The 21,240-nt window shown below is 42.4% G+C and overlaps 1 protein-coding gene across 1 annotated transcript; it reads right to left on the bottom strand.

The window, feature by feature from the left end:
* Nucleotides 1-1,326: 1,326 nt before the first annotated feature.
* Nucleotides 1,327-7,244, bottom strand: LOC142202646 (proline-rich protein 36-like). The gene is made up of 2 exons (XM_075272878.1): nucleotides 6,424-7,244; nucleotides 1,327-2,005 (listed from the first exon to the last, which is right to left on the bottom strand). Exons 1-2 carry the CDS (start codon nucleotides 6,959-6,961, stop codon nucleotides 1,686-1,688), a joined length of 858 nt encoding a protein of 285 aa, XP_075128979.1. The 5' UTR covers nucleotides 6,962-7,244; the 3' UTR covers nucleotides 1,327-1,685.
* Nucleotides 7,245-21,240: the final 13,996 nt, after the last annotated feature.

The following is a 21,240-nucleotide window of genomic DNA, read 5'->3' on the forward strand; positions in this document are numbered from 1 at the left end:
CCATAACCCATTTGTACGATCCCATTTCATGCAATCGTTCTGGTGCAGGCCAGTTATTAGAGGTAAATACGTGAAGATCGCAGTTACCTGGCTACACCTGAACTATTGCTGTTGCTTCAGATCGGAGAGTTACAGGTATATCTTGGCTGTATCCTTCAGGTGTTATCTAAGGGCCCCCTCAGGGTAGTGTGACATGAGGTTCTGGCCGCAGCACAACTTCAGTACCTGCCCCAGCTGCTGGTGCTTTTTACTTCTCCAGGAAGGGTTTCAATATGTCCTACAGGTTTTATTGCAGATGAACCACAGATTTATGGCATGGTTCTCACTCCAGGTTTGTGATCAGAACTCGCACCAGGACCCCTGAATTGCTGCATCTCCTCCCCTTTTCCTATTTTCACAGGTAGTTACCCATATTATGGGGGGCTCACTTTTTTTATTCTAATGATGTATTCAGCTGACCCCATTGCACATATAACTAGCCGTGAACTCTGGAGATGAGGGAGGAGGCAGAGTGATTGGGGTTAGGTACTTATTCCAATCACATGAGCCATGGTGGTGCATCCACAGTAGAACCTGGGGGAGGTAAGTTTTGAAATGCTCCATAGAGAACCCCTTTACATTAAAACACTAATAGAGTACTGGCTGTGCAGTAACCTGCAAAGCCATAGACCTAGTAAGGTGAAAAGCAGGTAAGTGAAAACACAGACAGCCGTGACATTGACTGTCTATGCTGCAACTAGAATCCAGTGTAGCATCATGCTTAGGCTTGGTTTTCCACCCTTCACCAGTATCCCCCGGACATAATCTAACATGCAGTTGTATGGTTATCCCGTAAGCATTAGAAAGGATCCTCAAGGCATCATCCTAGTGGCTACATCTGGATTTACCATTGCAGGCTACAGCTGAACGTACAGCTTGAAACAGCAGATATTGTAAGTATTATTGGCACCCTGTAACACTCACGTAATAGCACTCTTATATGGTCCTACTGATTCAGACACATTGTGGCTGAAGATGGCCAGTGGTAGACTCTCAAGACTCTCTTATCTCTTGTAAATGGGATCTACCTGTTGTAAAGGTTTACAGGCACCAACAGTGGGTACTACTCAATCACAAAGGTTCCTCTGAGAATTCTTCATTGACCAGATTTTTTAATTTGATGGTCCCAAGTTTTAATATGAAAAAAAAGTCTCTGTTCACAACATTGATCCATGAGATCTTCAGAATTAGTCAATAGTGCAAAGCTCCACGCTCAGAAACAATAGACGCATATTGCACATCAATATATACAGTTTACTTCAGTATAACTCATCACCGTGCCCTTATAAGTTGAGCCACTGCCTTATACATTCATCACATTTCCACACATTGTCCTTCATGTACAACATCATGCCTTTCATTGGTGGAGCCACCATCACAAACACAGCACACAGCCTAGCATAGGTAGAACCACTGTTTCACTCTGGAAAATGTTCTGCGTGGGCGGTGCCATTCACTCACTCAAAAAAAAAAATTGCTCTGCATGGGTGGAGGCAGACAACCACACAGCACAATGCTTCACACATTTGTTACCAAGTCTCTTATGAATGGAGTCTCTGGCCTACATATATAACACAATGTCCAACATGAGCAGAGACCTTCCATTTGACATTCAGCCTAGCTCCCCCGAACAGATGGAGCTTCACTTAATGGAATGTTTCCACCTCCACCACTGTCCAGTCACCTTGTGGAGAAGCATCACCTTCTGGAGAAAAACTGGTGACAGATGTGATACTAGCACGTGACTCATCCAATGGGGACAAGAGTTCGGCCCACTTTCCCAATTCTGCCCCCCGAACTCCTCCCTTTATTCCCCCTTCTGAGGCTGCCAGTAACAATGTTCTTCCGATGATCTGCTCCACCAGCCCCAGTTCTGCCCCTCTCAGGCTGCGTTCTTGAGGTCCACGCTCAGACTCGTAGATTGTGTATAACCCATCTGAAGGAGTAGCAATGGGGAAGGGTTCACCTAGAAAAAGGGGCAGGGAAAACTAAATATCATTATTTACTGTGACGATTTTACATCCTCTCTCTGTATGTGTGCTGGGTTTATAATGATGTTGCAAGTGATGTGTTGGTTGGTAATATTCCATGCTTTCCTACAATGCCACCTATGCCTGAGTAGTCCTTTGTCATTAGTATTGTATATACCTCCTAAGGTCCTTGAAGAATGTAATGGCACTTTGCCATTTTTAGTGTTGTCCCCATTTTTTCTTCTGTACATCATGTTCTTTAATGGCATACACCGCCGCGCACTGCAATCTCCGTGAGTGGCATTTCTGAGCATGTTTGTGAGGCTTGAACATTTCCACTCTGTGTGTTTGTTCCCGGGCACAGCAGGTTAGGCCATTACGCATAGGTTTTCATTAGGAGCGAGAGAGTGTTATGTTGATACAAGAGTCCCTACTGATATAAGAAACTGGATTTTTGTAGTGAAAAATAAATCTGTTTCTCTCTAGAATTGGAGAAATAAATTAGCAAAAATAGTTATATGCATGAATATAATATAATATAATTAATGCCATAGAATGAGCAAGATGGTCAAGATGATGTTGAGCTCTTTTAGACCTATAGGCCCATAGTTGGCTGCCCATCTTGGGTAATTGACACATTGGGTCAATAGACATTTGATATTTGTGGTCTATTAACTGTATGATCTCCTATTGAAGAGAATTAACCTTACACACCAGATGCCTTCTGAGATGCATTCACTTCTATGGAGGCCTCCAATCCATTCTGATGACAAGACCTGCTCTTTAATCCTCTGAACAGGACGGAATATCAGATGCCCCCGGAGAATATTTTTGTTGCTGCCACTAGCACTAATACCGTAATACAGTTTCTTCTTATGGGTCTGTGTTATGATCAAGCAGTCTGAACAGTACAATTGAGGGCGGATTCACACCTGCGCCCCGGTCTCTGCTTTTAGGTTTCCGTCTTCTGCCCCGAGAAATTGGACTGGAGACGGAAACCAGTAGTCACTTTTCAAACCCATTCATTTGAATGGATTTGCAAAGTGTCCGCCCGTGAGTGTTTTGTGGTCTCCGCAGCGAAGCCTTATTTTTTATTTTTTTAACCGGATACAAAGTCAGACATGCATGACTTTGTATCCGGTTAACAAAAAACATAAACTGTTTTGCCGCGGAGACCACAAAACACTCACGGGCGAACACTAAGCCAGGTTTCCGTCTCCTGTTAGCAGAAGACGGAAACCTAAAAGCGGAGACCAGGGCACGGATATGAACCCGCCCTGACTGTTTTTAATAAGTCTAGAGATGAGCGAATAGTATTCGAAACTCTAGTTTCAAATACCCTCGCTCCCATAGGAATGAATGGAAGCGGCCAAACACCAAGGGGTTAAGCGCCGGACACTTCCATTCATTCCTATGGAGCGAGGTATTAGAAACTAGAGTTTCAAATACTATTCGCTCATCTCTATTAATGACCCCTTAAACTTAACCTTACATCCTCAATCCATGGTTATGGGCCTTTTAACCTAATGGGAACATTACAACTAAATGTAAACGTAGCTGTACTCACTATGCATAAGGCCTGAGCTACATGATGACTCGGGATATACTGTCATATAGTATAAATATCTGTAGTAACATAAGTGAATCTAGTCCATTGTGTTCAACTGTATCATGGCAGTCGCCCATTATGTGTGACTTCATGCAATATTCAACATAATTGTGACCCAAGGGACATAAGTAAACCACACATGGGTTTTCTGTCATGTGATTCCACGGCTACTTAAATAATCTATTTCAGACTTCATAGTCTGCTCTCCTTTACAGGACCTTGCCAACCATTGGTCGTAAAGAAGCCCTCCTCTTGTCTCCATTTCCATCTTTTCATAATTCTCTGAACCAGGGCTGCGGAGCCGGAAAAAATTTTTCCTACTCCAGCTTCAAAATGAATTCTCTCCGCACAGAGAACTAAATGATCGTGAGTCTTTCTTTTTTCCTTCCTAGTTGCTATGACTCCTAGTATCTTTTCTATCTACTATGAGCTGTATGTGTCTTTCTGGAATATATTACTGTATTATCCATACTGATGTAACACATTGAACTTCCCCATGGTGGGACAATTAAAGGATTATCTTATCTTATTATCTACAGTCCTTCCACCATATATGCTACCTCTCTCAGCATAGACTTTTATTTTCAGCAGGTAGATGGGCATGGTGTAGTGTATTCAAAATGTTGAAGAGTATGTATACGGGAGAATCTTGTAATGCACCATATATGTTAGGTTTAGGGGTCTCTGAACCCCATGCTTTTCCCACTGGTGTTGGCTTAGACATTATATACCATGGAGTGAGTGCGCTTGCATCCATCACTATTTACCATACATGAATGGCCTACTACCTCCAACCAGAAGTAAAAGCATTCCCGCACATTCACACTGTCAAGAACTCATTTTTATGACCAGGTCCTACAATTACCATGTATGTAAAAATGTTCAAGCTTACATAGACCCATATGTCACAGAAGCACAGACCACACCTCATCTGAAAGCATTGTTTAGTCTGTGGTGCGGGATGCCAAAGATGTTAACAGACAAAGTGTAATAATGGAGAAGAAAGCGTGAGGGTGAGGAGTTATATGGATGGTGTGAGGATTAATAGGAATAGACAGCAGGTAAAAGATAATAGATGTTAAAGTGGCAGGATGGGGCAAGTAGCATGCAAGCATGAATCGAGCCTCAGGAACAAGGTCAGGTGTAGGATTCCAACGTCAGTATAGATATTAGAAGACGTTATTCCCAATTTATACAAGAGATTCAGAATGAGGTGATGACCTTGGTTAGGAGGCTGGATCTATAGCTAAAATGGTATTACCCTCAGTATTGGGGGACATAAGGGAGGTAATGATTAGGATAATATTGAGGGACATGCAAGGAGACTATACTACAGAGCCTAATAAGCAATGCAAGAGAAGCAAACAATGGACCTCATTGACAATGCAACACGTAACCTACAGAAAGGGGAACTGTGCCATATCTTGGCACCAAGTTGTAGAGCTACTCCTAGACTCCTGCTCCTTTATAAAGGTATTTATACTGCAAAAAAGGGAGATGTGACAACTAGAAACCTATACCTTTGACTCTAGTTATGGTTTCTGTGCCTAAAAATCATAGGAAGTTAAAAAAAATCAGAAATTATTGGTCGAAAGAAAGTAACAATCCATACTGAATAGACGTTGACGGGTAGCAGAACCTTCCCTCTCCACCATATCACAAGGTGGTATCCTGGTTCCCTCTCATCTGGTTATCACTACTATCCTATATTACCACACAGGCCACAATGTGCACATGTAGGTTTATCTTCCCTTGGCACACATCTAGGTTCTTTCATTTTTTCTTGAAATTCTAAGTTTATGGAAGCTTTGAAATTCCTGTCGATTCTCTGATCCAGGGCTATCAAGTTGGAAAAAAAAGTTTCCAACTCCAGCTTCAAAATTAAGTATATAATTGATTTTAATGATTTTATTTAATTTGATGTATAGTTTGATAAATCAATTATACATGGTTTGTTGCCAACCACCATGTGGCCAACCCAACCATTTGACCTCCCAACACTTCTAGTGGCAGATGCCAAGGGAGATGAGAGTCAGGCTGTTGGGTTGGCCAACAGATATCGAAGGCATATAGCCAATTTTAGAAATACAAGTAAAATATACTCTAGTTGGCTTCTCCCCAGCCTGAAATGGCCGATAACAGATTGCATTCAACTGCACGGAAACTGGAGGTTGTGCACATTTGTGAATGAGGTTCAGTAGGGTGCAAGAAGGTAATGTAAAGTAAGGCATTCATCCTTGACTCCATGGGTGTCAAGCTACGACAGCACTATGTACAAGTTTATGGATAAAGCAAAGTCGATACCGCCAACATATACACATAACATGGTCTAGTGGTGCACAAGTCACAACTATTGCACATCACACAAACTACTCACAAATGACTCTGGTTGAAGAATGACCTTAACGTTTTACACCAAATAAAGGACACACGTATGAGTCATGCTTAAATAAAAACAGAGGTCACCGGTTGTACAAAATAAATCAACGTTTATTATAATATTTGTAAAAAAAAAAACAAAACATCTAACAGAGACGGCAAAAACATACGGGTGGGTAGGAAGGGTTGTGAGCAGAAATATGTGGAGGAAAATGTTGAAGGAAGAGGTGATAGGTGATGTAACATGTAGTCATGTGTATTCAGTATTACATCACTGGATTGTAACACCCCTGTGTCATTGTCTCAGCATGGTATGGTCCATAATATGCACTAACTAGTGATGCTTATATCATCTCTAAATTACTCCCTGCTTTTCTGAGCATTACGGTCTCTTATTCCAAGCACTACACAGTCAGTCATCATTACCTCTTTGGGCTCCTCTTTCTTTTGCTCTCGCCTCATAATCATGTTCTCTCGATTCGTTAGAAGCCATGATTTCCTTTTTCCGTACAATTTGGTTATTCTCTGAAGGTTCAAAGACACCAGATGGAGAAGTGCTTTGAGACTGCCCCTCTATGTCTACAATTTGAAGTGGCGGAGGTACACCCTTGTTGTTTGAAGCTGGTGTTCCTGCTGGAGTTTCTGTCCCTTCTTCTTGACCCATGTGGATGCCTAAATCAGGGTCAGGTGTAAGTGTAGTTTGTGGGGATGTAGCAGCGTCATCTGAGTGGGACTCCACACCAGAACTAGAATCTTCATAAGTTCTCAGTTCTTCAGGTGTACTTGTCTCACTACTACTTTTTGCAGCCAGTTGGGGATCACTCAGAGTACTGCAGACTGAAGCCCTTTCGACCAACTCTTCTTCTGCCCTTTGTTCATCTTGTACCTCCGCATCTTGGTTTAGACTCGCGGGTCTTAGTGGTCTCTCTTCTGGCTCTTCTTTATAATCTGTTAACTCCTCCATCTTTACAAGCTCCCATGATTCCCCCTCTGTTTCCTGTCGATATTCGCATGGATCTGTGTTCTGCAAATGTAAATCAGTTGTTTTACTAGCCTCAGCCTTCTGCTCTGTTGGGATTACGGAGATAGTATTTGTGGCTGGTGAAAATGTGTGTTCTAGAGATGAAGTCTCTGTATGTGAAATGCTTGTAGATTCATCCGAATAGTCTACTTCTGTAGATTCTGTAGCATGTTTTGCTCCTTCCACAGGTATAGTTTGCTCTAGAATTTCAGTCGAATTATTTTGTTCTAGATTGATTTGCTCTAGAACATTAATAGTGTCTAATGGTTCCAAAGATTCTTCAACAGTAAATGAAATTGGTTCTTCTGAATTTTTAACTTCCATAGCTGGTTTCTTGTCTTCTTCTTTGTCTTTCTCTACGGTCTCTTGGTTTGTAGAGCGATTCCTTACTATGTCTATTGGATCCATGGTCATGTAGAAATCATCTAAAGCTTCTGTTGATTTTTCTAAGACTGTGTCTGTCCTGTGTTCATGTTCTGACAACGATTCTGGAGATTCAGGATGATTTATTTGATAATGCAATAAATTATTAGTTTCTTCTGATGTTGGGGCCAAGATATTTGTTTCATCTTCAGGTTCTTCTGACTGCATCAGTAATTCATGTTTTATTGATTCTATTGAAGCCAATGGTGGCAAGACCACACTCACTTGTGGCTCAATGTAGGTCTTTACAAACCCATCATTTTCTAATGTCATAGGTATATCTGATTCTAAATGTTCTTGGTAATCTGGTAAAGTTGGTACAGAAATGTTGATATCCATTGACTTCGATGAAAATACATCCTTATCTTCAGCCGTTGTATACATAGCCGTGTTGAATGTTTTTTCTGGAGATGTGGTAAGATCCTCAGGATAGCCCATTAATTCATGTATTGATGTTTTTTCTGCCTCTTCATAATCTGCACATTTGACCTGTTCTAATGAGGATTGTATTGGTTTCTCTGGGTAGTCATCTGCTTCCACAGAAGTAGTTTTTGACTCATCTATAGAGTTTAATGGTTCCTCGGGGAACAGTAAAGATTCCTGGACAAACTGGCCTAGTTTTATTGGATTACTAATATCTTCGACCTCTGCTTCTGCTGAATGTTGCTGTTTTTCTGCTTCCATCACAGGATTTGGTAGTGCATAGTCAGGCCTATACATCATATTTAATGGCTCTTCACACAATTGTGAGACAGCTGAAAGTTTCTCATAAATTTCTTCTGGATCCATGTGTGCAGCTACGTTAGCTTGCTCCACATGCTCTGGTAAGTCTACACTGGGATCAACATGGATTTCTGCATCATATTGTACTGATTTTATCATAGGGTTATCCTGCTCCATTAGATGTCCTTGTTGACCCGGTAATAGAAGTTCTTCTCTTTCTGGTTCTTCTTCCTCAATGAGTTCCTTTGGCACGAGATGTTGACCTAGGCCTGGCAGTTGTACTGGAGACTGCGATACTTCTAATTGTATTGTTTCTTCCAATGAAGTTATATCATCATTGGCTTCAATTATTGGGTCAAATGAAGAAATTAAGTGTCCCTCTAAAGGCATCAATGGTTCTAATGAAGAATTTAGCAATGTCAGTGAAGATGTATGTTCTCCATCTATAGAAGACTTCAGTGGTTCCTTTAACATCATTGCTTCTTCCTGTGAAGATTTGACCTCTTCAAATGTGGTCTGGTGTGATTCTTCTGACATAGGTTGCTCTTGTGGAAAGTGGTCTTCTGGATCTGAAGACTGTTGTGGCTCACCTGGCAACAATGGTTTGTCATCTGAAAGTTTGACTTCTTCAACTGAAGTCTGTAAGGGTTCTACAGATAACATTGGTTCTTCTTGGGAAGTTTGTATGTCTTCAGGCAAAACCTGTAGTGCTTCCACAGATAACATTTGGTTTTCATGTGGAGATTTTACTGGTTCAGTGGTAGAGTCTAGTGATTCCACTGACAACAGGGGTTCTTCTTCTGAAAGTTTGACTTCTTCAACTGAAGTTTGTAGGGGTTCTACTGATAAAGTTGCCTCTTTTTGGGAAGATTTGACTTCTTCAAAAGAAGACTGTAGTGTTTCCACAGATGTCATTGGGTCTTCTTCTGAAAGTCTGACCTCTTCAACTGAAGAGTGTAAGAGACCCAATGTGGGGATCTTTCCTTCATTCAGTGGCATTCCGTAGTCCAAAGATGTTTTTGATATTTCGTCATTTATTACAGTATGTCCAAAAGGTTCTTCTTGAGTTCTCACTTCTTCCTTTGAAAATATAACAGGTTCCATTGAAAATGTTGCTATCTCCGTTGGCTTGCATTCTACTTCTTCCATATCTAGATATTCCGAGTATGATATTCTTTCCTGTAGTGTTTCTTTTTCATCCTTTAAAAGTTCAGCTTCTTCTTCTGAAGGTGTTAATTCTTCAGTTGAAGATGTAAGTAGTTCTAATGGAATATGTTGATCTAAATTTCTATGTTCTTCCCCCAGTGGTATACCTTTCTGTTTTACGGGTTCTATCTCATCCTCTGACAATTCAACTTCTTCTTCTAGTGGTGTAACTTGCTCTAAAGAAGATGTGACCACATCTTCTAATGGTTCAGCACTTTCTGCTGTAAATGTTTCTTCATCTAAGGGTTTGTTTTGTATTCTCTCCGATTGATTTAAGTAGGTGTCTCTATCTAGATAAGCTACTTGTTCTTCATCGAATGATCTATTTTCGTCCATTAAAAGCTCTGCTGTCTCCTTTGAGGGTTCGGAGGAGGCTATGACTTCATCATCTAATGTTTTTATTGGAATATGAACTCCTTCACTTTCGTTGTTAACTGGATATTCTGAAGATGTTCTTTCTGTCAGTTCTCTTGCACTTTCCATTTTTTCTTCCAAGGGTTTCTCTTGCCCTGCTAAATGTATAGCTAGTTCAACAGGAGACCTCAAATCTTCCCACGGAACATTTGGTTGTTCCTCGAAGCGTTTTGTTGACTCATTGTTAGACATTATTTCTAGAGGGGACCTCAAAGTTTCCTGTAAATGTTCACTGGTAGCATTTGGTTGTTCTTCAAAAGGTTTTAGTTCTTCATGTATTGATATGTCAGATACAATTAAATATTCTGACTTTGGTTCTTCTTTAATCGAAGGACCAACTTCTTCTATCTCTGGAGGTGTACTGTCTTTTGTGCAAGACTTTTCTTCTTGGCTCAAAGAAGATATTGTCTCTTCATCCTGTGAATTTGTTTCCTTAGTTGGTGATGTGGATTCATTTGTGTCTAAAGGTAGCTCAGACTCTCTTAATACTTCTCCAGCTATATTTGCATTATCTGCTGTGTTATTTTCTATGACGTTTTTCACAGGTACAGCTACTACTTCCTCTGCTTCCAGAGACATCTCCAATTCAGCTGTTTTTTCAGTTTTGTTCATTTCTGTGAGAATTTGACTGGATGCATTTGCTTCTGGAGTAATTTCATTGACTTTCGGTGTCGACTCAGCACATTCTTCCTTTACTGTTTGAGGAGCCACCGTAGATGGTTTTTGTGGTCTTATTGGAGTGGGTGCGTTGTTTACCTGTTTAGCTGGCACAGATGTTGCTTTCGTTGTGGTTGATGATCGTTTTCCTACTTTAGCCTGGTTCGTTGTAGACATAGTGTTCCCTGGTGGTTTTGCAGGAGTAGCATTGCGTGGCTTAGTCGGAGCAGATGATGTACTCACCGGTTTAACAGGTGACGTTGGTGTTTTTGTTACTTTGGTTAAAACCAGTGTAGGCCTTGGAGTCTTAACTAATGGCGACGCTGTTTTAGTGGGCCTTGGTGTTGTTGAAGTTGTGGCACCTGGTCTTGTAGACGCCAGGGGGCTTTTAGTTGCTTTTGTTGATAATGACGTGGCATTAATAGGCTTTTCTGGTGGAGGCACAATTTGCTTCGGCTTATGAGACAAAGAGTTTGCTTTTAAAGTCTTAGTTGGGCTGGATGCAGTGGCTAGTCTCTTGGATGGCACCGATGAACTACTTTCTGATTGAAGGCACAATGTCTTATCTTTTGGCACTAATCCATGTTCTGGAAGTTTGCCCACTTCCCTTTTAACGGTTCCGTTCTGTTTTGAGGGTGCAGCGTTCCCTCCTTCCTGTCTAGGTTTAGGTTTATTCAGCTGGGTTCCACCGGCAGTTTTCTTGGCAGCTTCATTTTTTGTGACCAATAGAGATGCCGTCTGTTGAGTTCCCTTCTCTTCATTCTGGGGGCGAGTTGTTTGCTTTGCTGGTGGTTTGAGTGGAGATGCTGGATCTGTAAGAAATCAATTACATTTTCACATGACTTGCTACATGGAACATAACAGACAGAGTGGCATATCGCTAAAATTATATTGTCGATAAGAATTAGGAATGCCATTTTTATACAGAACAGTATAAAAATTTTCTTTGTGTGATATACATGTTATTTATACTGTTAGAAAATATTTAAAAACCTAGAATTTGTTTCAATGAAATAGGTTAAAGTGGTTGTTTCATCAGGAAAAACCCTTGTCCATATGTTCTAATCGAGCTTGGATACTCTCTGTGACGCTGGGTTCACACTAGCAGTCCATTCTCAGGTTTCTGCATGCAGAAGACGGAAACCTGTCATGCCGAGTCCGGCTGTGAGCAGCGGTGAGCGTTTTATGCTTTCCGCGGCGAAACCGTTTTTTTTAAAACCGGACACAGAGTACTGCATGTCCGACTCTGTGTCCATTTAAAAAAAAAAATGGTTTTGCCGCGGAGAGCATAAAATGCTCACGGTCGGACACCTTTTAAGCCCATTCAAATGAATGTGTATGAAAGAGTCCTGCAGGTTTCCGTCTCCTCTCTGTTTTGTGCAGGAATTGGAAACCTGCAGAACGGAAACCGGGCGCAGATGTGAATGAGCCCTGAGTTGGAGAAGAGTGCTGCTGCAAGTAGCATCTCTTGCTTTGGCCAGTCCACATATTACATAGATGACTATTCATCTGATTGGCTGCCTTTTTGCCTGGCCAGAGTAGAAACTCATCTGGTTCCAAAATGGAAAGGACTTGTCTGTTAAAACAACACCTCCAGCTAAGTGCAATGTTGAATGTGTACTGTACCACCAAAGTACAGTACACATATACTTGTATTAAAGATTGTTATACAGTCGCCTTCACTGTCCCAGCCTCCAAGGCCTAAATTTACTTAATTATTTACCAAATTGTGACTCTCTTACAAGTTTCAGACATGATTCTGTAATTTTTGCCTTACTTGGGGCTTGTTCACATCTGTGCCCGATCTCCGTTATGCAGGTTTACGTTTCCTGCACAAAACAGAGGCAGGAGATGGAAACCTGCCGGCATGTTTCAAGCCCATTCGTTTGAATGGGTTTGAAAGATGTCCGGCGGTGAGCGTTTTATGCTCTCCGCCGCAAAACCGTTTTTTTTTAAATCGGACACAGAGTTGGACATGCAGTACTCTGTGTCCGGTTTTTAAAAAAACGGTTTTGCAGCAAAGAGCATAAAACGTTCAACGGCGCTCAGAAAGCTGAGAACGGAGACCCGAACGCTAGTGTGAACCCAGTGTCAAATGAGTAGTCAATGAGGTGGTGGTAGATTATTGGTAGCACAAAAGTAAAGCATCTCTTGGAGTCACTGTATTCTGACACCCATAACTTTTTTATATTTCCATGTACGGAGATGCATAAAGCGTCTTTCTTTTGTTGGCCAGATATAATTTTCATTTATATCGTCTGGGGGAACATCTGTTGCTATGATAGGGGTTTTTTTGGGTTTTTTTAAATAAAAAAAATAAAATTTATGGGAGGCTAAAAAAAAAAAAATGTGGCCATTTTTATTTCTTCTCCCGCTACGGTGTTCGCCCGTATGGGAAAAATATTTTAATAGGTTTGTAGGCCATAATTTGTTTGCAGTCATTATGGCAGCCAAAAAACCCCGCACCATTTTACAAAATGTAATGATTGTAATGAAAATGATTTCTTGTCTTTTTCCATTTCTATTTCTTGTCTCCTGGGTGACGAGTATTTGGCAATATTGTACATGTACATTTTGTACACTTTTCAGTCGATTTCGTAGTCGGAGGTACACATATCATCTGCAGGGACTTAATTTATACGCATCACATACATTTGACAAAATCCACTGGTGGTGCTTTTTTTTTTTTTGGCCGCCACTGTATATTCAAAGTGAGTTGAAAAGTGAGTTGATTTGAATCTTTCTATTAATAGATAGATATTAGAGATGAGCGAACACTATTCGAAACAGCCATTAGAAACGAATGGAAGCGGCTGGCACCGCAAAATCACGGGCACAAAATAACGCGGCGTATACGCTCCTAACTCCCATTGAAATGAATAGGAGCATTTTGAGCGCGTCATCTGCCGGCACGTGTATATGTGCCAGATCACACTCCACGTTACATCGTGTGAAGGCTAGGGTGCCTTAAAGACCTTCCCATCTTGGACATTTATGGCATATGCGGAGGACTGCTATATTACATATTACTCTTATACAAGCAAAGGGAAGAGAGCTGTATGTGTGCAGCCACCTCTCCATTCACAGTGGCCACAAGATTCGGGAGACCCTGTTCTCAAACTACTGGGTATGATATAGATACCTAACATGGGAATATCCCTTTAAGATCCCCTAGGATCACTGTAACTTTAAGTGTATAACAAGCTCTGAGATGTGGAATTCTGAGTACAGAATTACATCCAATTCTTGAGTTTACAGGGCCATAAACTGAGCAAAGAGTGGCCATTTTTAGAACTTGTAAAGCAATCCGTGACATTGGCGGAATAGCCAGAACTGTGGGGTCACATGCTGACTTACCTCTTTGTGTGACCGTTTTGGACTTGATGGGTGAAGCAGCTACAGCCCTGCAACATACAAAGCATACATCTATATATAACACTGTATATAGAGTCATATATGTTCATCAGATAATCCAGACTTTACATTGTGAAATCTATTTGGCTATAGTATTCCTATAAAGAACATCATACTGATATTATATTTAGAAGGCAATGGTATATTCCTAGTAATGTAGAAGTTATATTGTCATTTGGATCTTTTTTTATCATGAAACTCCAATAGTGGATATAAAGATCACTTTATGACCACCTGATGTGCTTCGAACTGTAATATATACAGGTAGGTGATCCAAGTTGTATGAACTGTCCTGACTCCTAAATACTATGATTTTTTTTTTCTAATCATGTGACTTCTAATAGGGGTGTACAATACTTCCATCATCATATATACAAAGGGCTAATTTATTTTTAAAAGATTCCACAAGACTCCTATAATACCCTCTCTGTAACTATGGTCAGTGGTATTCAGATATCTGAAATTCACATCCTTGATCAAGATAAATAAAATACTAAATATCACCCTGTTTCTTCTTATCCTGTCTCATTTTGCAATAAAAGTATCAAAAATATAAAGAATTCTTCAATAGGAATCCCAAATTTCTCTAGTGTTTCTGTAAGGCTATTGTCATCAGCAGGAGCCCTCCCCCACATCTGTCAGGCTTCTACTGTAGTTCTACCCTCTTAAAGAAACACTGTCCCTCAGCCATCTGCCAAGTGAAAATGGAAGAGGTAGACATTAGCACTCCGCCATCATCCCCTTCCCCTATAAAAAGACACAACATCGCTGATCTTAAAATGTAGCGCCGTGAGTTTGTAGCTCACCCAACATGACAGAGGATCTTACCTGACGGTGCTGCCCTTTGGAGTATTTGCTTCCTTTACTGCTGTGCCTACTTTCGTTGCTGTAGGCTTAGATATTGGCCCTGTTAAAAACACAATTATAAATGTTACAGAATGTTCCAGATAACCTACAATAAGCTGTGTAAGTATATTCACAATATGGTATTGCTGATGCTGTCACCCATGTCTAGTACCGGTACACTTGTCAAGTTCCTCTTGATACAAAACACTGCAGAGCGAATATTAAAATGGACCTGTGAAGATTTTATCATGAGTTCCTTGTAAAGCGGCACCAACCACTACTGATAACACTGGGAAGGGGAATGGTGACCTGACCGTGAAAAGGTGGGGGACTCTGGGCAGTACGTAAGAGAGGGGAGCAGATTATGTGAGAGGCAAAGGTAGAATAGGGAGGCATCATGACAAAAGAACAGGAGCTGGGATTTTGACACATCTGAGGTCACATGGTAGTTCCCAATAGTATCTGCAGAGATACCTCCCGTTTACACAACAACCGATGCTAGAAAATGAACAGGTCAGACTGACGTGACTGACTTACTGAAGAAGGTGAAAATAAGGATAAGAAAAGGCTCTGTGAGTAGACAACTATTATCATTAAAGGGGTTGTCCCATCTCAAGGATCCTATCTATACTGGTAGCTTATGTAAATTGAAGCCTTTTTCTAAATATATTGCTTTAGAAATTCTGCTTTGTTTGCCTGCTATGTGAATTTATTCCTCCCATTGTTTACACTGCATTGCTAAAAGCACGGACCTGGGAGATAGGACAAGTGACATCACTTACTCATTGCCAACAGGACAATCTGTGCAGATAAATGCACTTTGCTGATAAAGCAGAGTCTGTTATCTCTTTAAAGGGGTATTCCCATGTCGCATACTCACCAGTCTTCGTTGCTGTAAAATCTTCTGTCTTCCTGCTTTGTTGCGTCATTGGTGGGCGGGGTTACATATGCAAAGCCAGCGGCGAAATGCCGCTGGCCCTGCGTGCACGCTCCTAGATGGTGAGACCAGTCTAGCCTTCACAATGTGAATACAGACCCGGCATCCGCCTCTCTCTATTACAGCGGATGCCGGGTCTGTATTCGCATTGTGAAGGCTAGACTGTAGAGATGAGCGAACAGTGTTCTATCGAACACATGTTCGATCGGATATCAGGGTGTTCGCCATGTTCGAATCGAATCGAACACCGCGTGGTAAAGTGCGCCAAAATTCGATTCCCCTCCCACCTCCCCTGCGCTGTTATTGGTGCAAAAAAGGCGCCAGGGAAGGTGGGAGGGGAATCGAACTACGGACACCGGGGGCATTGAAAAAAATTGGAAAAAGTCATTGGCTGCCGAAATCAGGTGACCTCCATTTTAAACGAATAGTGGATTTCAAATCCGGGTCATATGAGAATGTGAACTTTGTGACTATGAGACAAGGATAGCTGTACAGGCAGGGATAGCTAGGGATAACCTTTATTTAGGGGGGAATGTTATTAAAAATAACTTTTTGGGGCTCTATCGGGTGTGTAATTATGATGTTTGTGAGATAAACTTTTTCCCATAGGGATGCATTGGCCAGCGCTGATTGGCCGAATTCCGTACTCTGGCCAATCAGCGCTGGCCAATGCACTCTATTAGCTTGATGAAGCAGAGTGTGCACAAGGGTTCAAGCGCACCCTCGGCTCTGATGTAGCAGAGCCGAGGCTGCACAAGGGTTCAAGCGCACCCTCGGCTCTGATGTAGGAGAGCCGAGGGTGCACTTGAACCCTTGTGCACCCTCGGCTCTGCTACATCAGAGCCGAGGGTGCGCTTGAACCCTTGTGCACACTCTGCTTCATCAAGCTAATAGAATGCATTGGCCAGCGCTGATTGGCCAATGTATTCTATTAGCCTGATGAAGTAGAGCTGAATGTGTGTGCTAAGCACACACATTCAGCTCTACTTCATCGGGCTAATAGAATGCATTGGCCAGCGCTGATTGGCCAGAGTACGGAATTCGGCCAATCAGCGCTGGCTCTGCTGGAGGAGGCGGAGTCTAAGATCGCTCCACACCAGTCTCCATTCAGGTCCGACCTTAGACTCCGCCTCCTCCAGCAGAGCCAGCGCTGATTGGCCGAATTCCGTACTCTGGCCAATCAGCACTAGCTAATGCATTGTATTGGCGTGATGAAGCAGTGCTGAATGTGTGTGCTTAGCACACACATTCAGCTCTACTTCATCGGGCTAATAGAATGCATTGGCCAGCGCTGATTGGCCAGAGTACGGAATTCGGCCAATCAGCGCTGGCTCTGCTGGAGGAGGCGGAGTCTAAGATCGCTCCACACCAGTCTCCATTCAGGTCCGACCTTAGACTCCGCCTCCTCCAGCAGAGCCAGCGCTGATTGGCCGAATTCCGTACTCTGGCCAATCAGCACTGGCTAATGCATTGTATTGGCATGATGAAGCAGTGCTGAATGTGTGTGCTTAGCACACACATTCAGCTCTACTTCATCGGGCTAATAGAATGCATTGGCCAATCAGCGCTGGCCAATGCATTCTATTAGCGTGAACTGAGATTGCACAGGGGTTCTAGTGCACCCTCGGCTCTGCTACATCAGATTGCTACATCTGATGTAGCAGTGCCGAGTGTGCATCAGATGTGTAGTTGAGCAAAACTGACTCAGCACTGCTAAGTCTCTGCATTCGCATAGGAATGCATAGGCCAGCCTTCGGCCAATCAGCGCTGGCTCTGCGGGAGGAGGCGGAGTCTAAGGTCGGACCTGAATGGAGACTGGTGTGGAGCGATCTTAGACTCCGCCTCCTCCAGCAGAGCCAGCGCTGATTGGTCGAGTTCCGTACTCTGGCCAATCAGCACTGGCCAATGCATTTCTATGGGGAAAAGTTAGCTTGCGAAAATCGCAAACTGACAGGGATTTCCATGAAATAAAGTGACTTTTATGCCCCCAGACATGCTTCCCCTGCTGTCCCAGTGTCATTCCAGGGTGTTGGTATCATTTCCTGGGGTGTCATAGTGGACTTGGTGACCCTCCAGACACGAATTTGGGTTTCCCCCTTAACGAGTTTATGTTCCCCATAGACTATAATGGGGTTCGAAACCCATTCGAACACTCGAACAGTGAGCGGCTGTTCGAATCGAATTTCGAACCTCGAACATTTTAGTGTTCGCTCATCTCTACTAGACTGGTCTCACCATCTATGAGCGTGCATGCAGGGCCAGCGGCATCTCGCCGCTGGCTTTGCATATGTGAATACAGACCCGGCATCCGCTGTAATAGAGAGGCGGATGTCGGGGACGGTTAGACGCCGGCACAGATGCCTGCGACATCGCTATGCTCCTGCCCTGCATGAAGCCAGCAGCAATGTTGCAGGCATCTGTGCCGGCGTCTAACCGTCCCCGGCATCCGCCTCTCTATTACAGCGGATGCCGGGTCTGTATTGGCGGCCCCTTGCCCCCAAAGGGTAAACTACCCCCCCCCCTTCCAGGCTCGCTCCCATGCACTTAGCCCCTCCTCCCTCCCCCCTGAGAGCATGCTGATACATCACTTGACTTATGACCAGAGTCAAGGGATGTGTCAAAAAAAAATAGTAAGGTAAAAGTAAGATAGTGGACAAACAAAGCAGTTTTGCTGAAGCAGTGTATTTACGAAAAGTCTTACATCCACATTAACAAGCAGTATAGATAGGATCCTTGTGATGGGACAACCCCTTTAAGTAAACACACAGATAACACGGAGTCCATTTAGTACAAGAATCTGCAGATTATCTGACTTGCAGAAGTGTTGTTTGTCCCATTCAGCAGGAGGGAGAAAAATACAGGAAGTGAGAAGCAGACACTGCAGGGAGCCTGGCTGAAAGGCTGAGATGGGAGTCTGCCATTAAACCCATAATGACAGTCAAGACAGGATTTATTATTATACTATAATGTCTCATGAACACGACTGAGTGTGTAGGCTGAGGCTCTTCTGATATGGGGACTGATGTTGCGTCCCGTTCCTATGACTATATAGTGGGTCCTATTCTGCTCAGTGACATTGGAATAGAGCAGAACTCCCCACTGAAGTCAAAGGTGGGCGGAAGACACTTAGATAACACTTGAAAATCATTAGAGTTCATTCCTCTGCACTCGGTTGTGCTTGTAGTCTTACATGACAACTCCATTCCTCGACTCTCTCAACATTCCAATCCAACCAGAACAATTTGTGGACATACAGAAGAGCAATGCCAATGGGGATCTTAGGGATGACGACTGCTTTTGACAGTGAGAAAAGGAGCTCTGGGTAAAAGAGGCTTTCTCATAGGAACTAGGTCATACTGAGTAAAGGCAGGGAAGCAGTCAGCCAATGCTTTCTGGGAAATTTATGCAAATAAGACTATGTAGACATTGTGGTTTTGCATCCTGTTGAAAGTTTTACCAATAAAGCAGGAGGCAACAGGATCCAGAGAAGTCCTCTATTTTGTACAACAAAAGTCAATGAAGGCACGTTTTACTCATTTAAATAAGACGCAAAAATGTGATGTGAATTCGACTCTAGTTCCATGTGGGGGAAACAACTGTTTTGGAAATCCTATTTATTTGGATATCTTCTTGGGTTGTAGACAGTAGTGACCGAAATGGTAATAGCAGCAATATCTTACTGGACTAGGTTTCAGAAGAAGTCGATTTGTTCGGAAGACCCTTTCACTAGCACCATATTCCTAAGTGTGCGGAACCACAGAATTCAATTACACAGATTAATTAAAAATTGGCGATAAAATTATTCATAGAGTAGGGATTTATAGTGCCAGAAGATTTCATATGGATCTGCGTCTGTTGTCCCGAGCAGACACTTTCCCATTACGGAGCCTTCACACGGAGTAAACGCTCCGCTCATTCTGAACGTAAACTCGTTCAGAATGAGCGGCGTTAAAACAAATCCCATTGATTTCTACGGGTGCTGGCATATGGAATCAATGGGAGGCTTTATTTTTTTACCTATTGCTTTCAATGTGATACGCGCCTATGCCGGAACCCAAAGAAATCAATGGGATCTGTTTTAACGCCGCTCATTCTGAACGAGTTTACGTTCAGAATGAGCGGAGCGTTTACTCTGTGTGAAGGCTCCCTTATGGATACGTGTATTAATTGATTATTAAGGTAATTGGGTAAATAACTGTGAATGAATCTATGTAGCGCACGATCACATTTCAGGCTCCTGACCTAGTATGACAGTCACCTCTCCATAATTCAGGGGAAATCAATAATACGTAATAGGATGCTACAGAACTAATGAGACACTTGTGCTACATTAATAAGATGCCCTAAAGCACTAATAAGATGTTACAGCGCTAATGAAATATTAACTAGCTGGCTGGCTACAGCATACTGTGGCTGGGCTTAGAATTATCATAGCTAGATTATTGTCTTATAGAGATGAGCGAACACTGTTCGGATCAGCCGATCCGAATAGCACGCTCCCATAGAAATGAATGGAAGCACCTGTGACGCCGGCTGGACGCCGGCAAAGTCAGCGTCACAGGTGCTTCCATTCATTTCTATGGGAGCGTGCTGTTCGGATCGGCTGATCTGAACAGTGTTCGCTCATCTCTATTGTCTTAGACTAAGGCCCCACGTAGCGGGCCACAGCAAAAAAAAAAAGTGCGACGGCAACATCCTTCTGCTTTCATTATAACTATATACAGATGTCAGAGGAACCGCACACTGGATAACTATGGAGACTATGGGTGCTAGCAGTCAGAGAGTCCTGCGACTCGTATACAATGCAAACAAATGCTGCTGCACACCGTAAATAGGTGAAAGGGTGAAACAAATTTTTTATTTTTAGTACATTAATTTTTGGTACATTAGCGCCATGGATTGATTTGACAAGCATAAAGAGAGTACTAGATCAATAAACGAACATAACGTTTCGGTCATAGTCGACCTTCATCAGATCGGATCTAGTATACGAAGGCAGAGTACGCAGCAGGGTCATGACCCTGCTGCGTACTCTGCCTTCGTATACTAGATCCGATCTGATGAAGGTCGACTATGACCGAAACGTTATGTTCGTTTATTGATCTAGTACTCTCTTTATGCTTGTCAAATCAATCCATGGCGCTAATGTACCAAAAATTAATGTACTAAAAATAAAAAATTTGTTTCACCCTTTCACCTATTTACGGTGTGCAGCAGCATTTGTTTTCATTATAACTATAGGGAAACCGCCGACATTTCCGTAGGTTTAATTGACATGCAGCAATTTCCAAAACTTAAGCGGTTGTGGAAATCACAGTGTGTCTTTTGCATGTATGGATGGGATTCGTACTGTAAGACGCTGCTGTGTTTACGCCACGTGGGGCCCTGGCTCTGGCCTGATGAGTTAAAAAAAATTGAAATGATTATATTGAAACCAAGAACAGGATGAAGTTATTAGACTTGGGCTTTTTGACCTGAATGGCGTGTGGTGAACCAATGATAAACTATGGTATCAATTCATCCTCCTGCGCTTAGCCTTATAATATCATGGGTCTGTATTAAAAATGTCAGACCTAACCTATAAAATTGTATAAAATCTAAA

The sequence above is a fragment of the Leptodactylus fuscus genome, chromosome 5 (genome assembly GCF_031893055.1).
Source record: "Leptodactylus fuscus isolate aLepFus1 chromosome 5, aLepFus1.hap2, whole genome shotgun sequence".
Classification (NCBI taxonomy): Eukaryota; Metazoa; Chordata; class Amphibia; order Anura; family Leptodactylidae; genus Leptodactylus; species Leptodactylus fuscus.

Excerpts from the sequence above, each read along its gene's own strand:
- LOC142202646 (XM_075272878.1), bottom strand. The coding sequence starts at position 6,961 with ATGGAGGAGTTAACAGATTATAAAGAAGAGCCAGAAGAGAGACCACTA. Across the intron at positions 2,006-6,423 it reads AGAAAGAGGAGCCCAAAGAG|GTGAACCCTTCCCCATTGCT; the intron begins GTAATGATGACT and ends CCCTTTTTCTAG.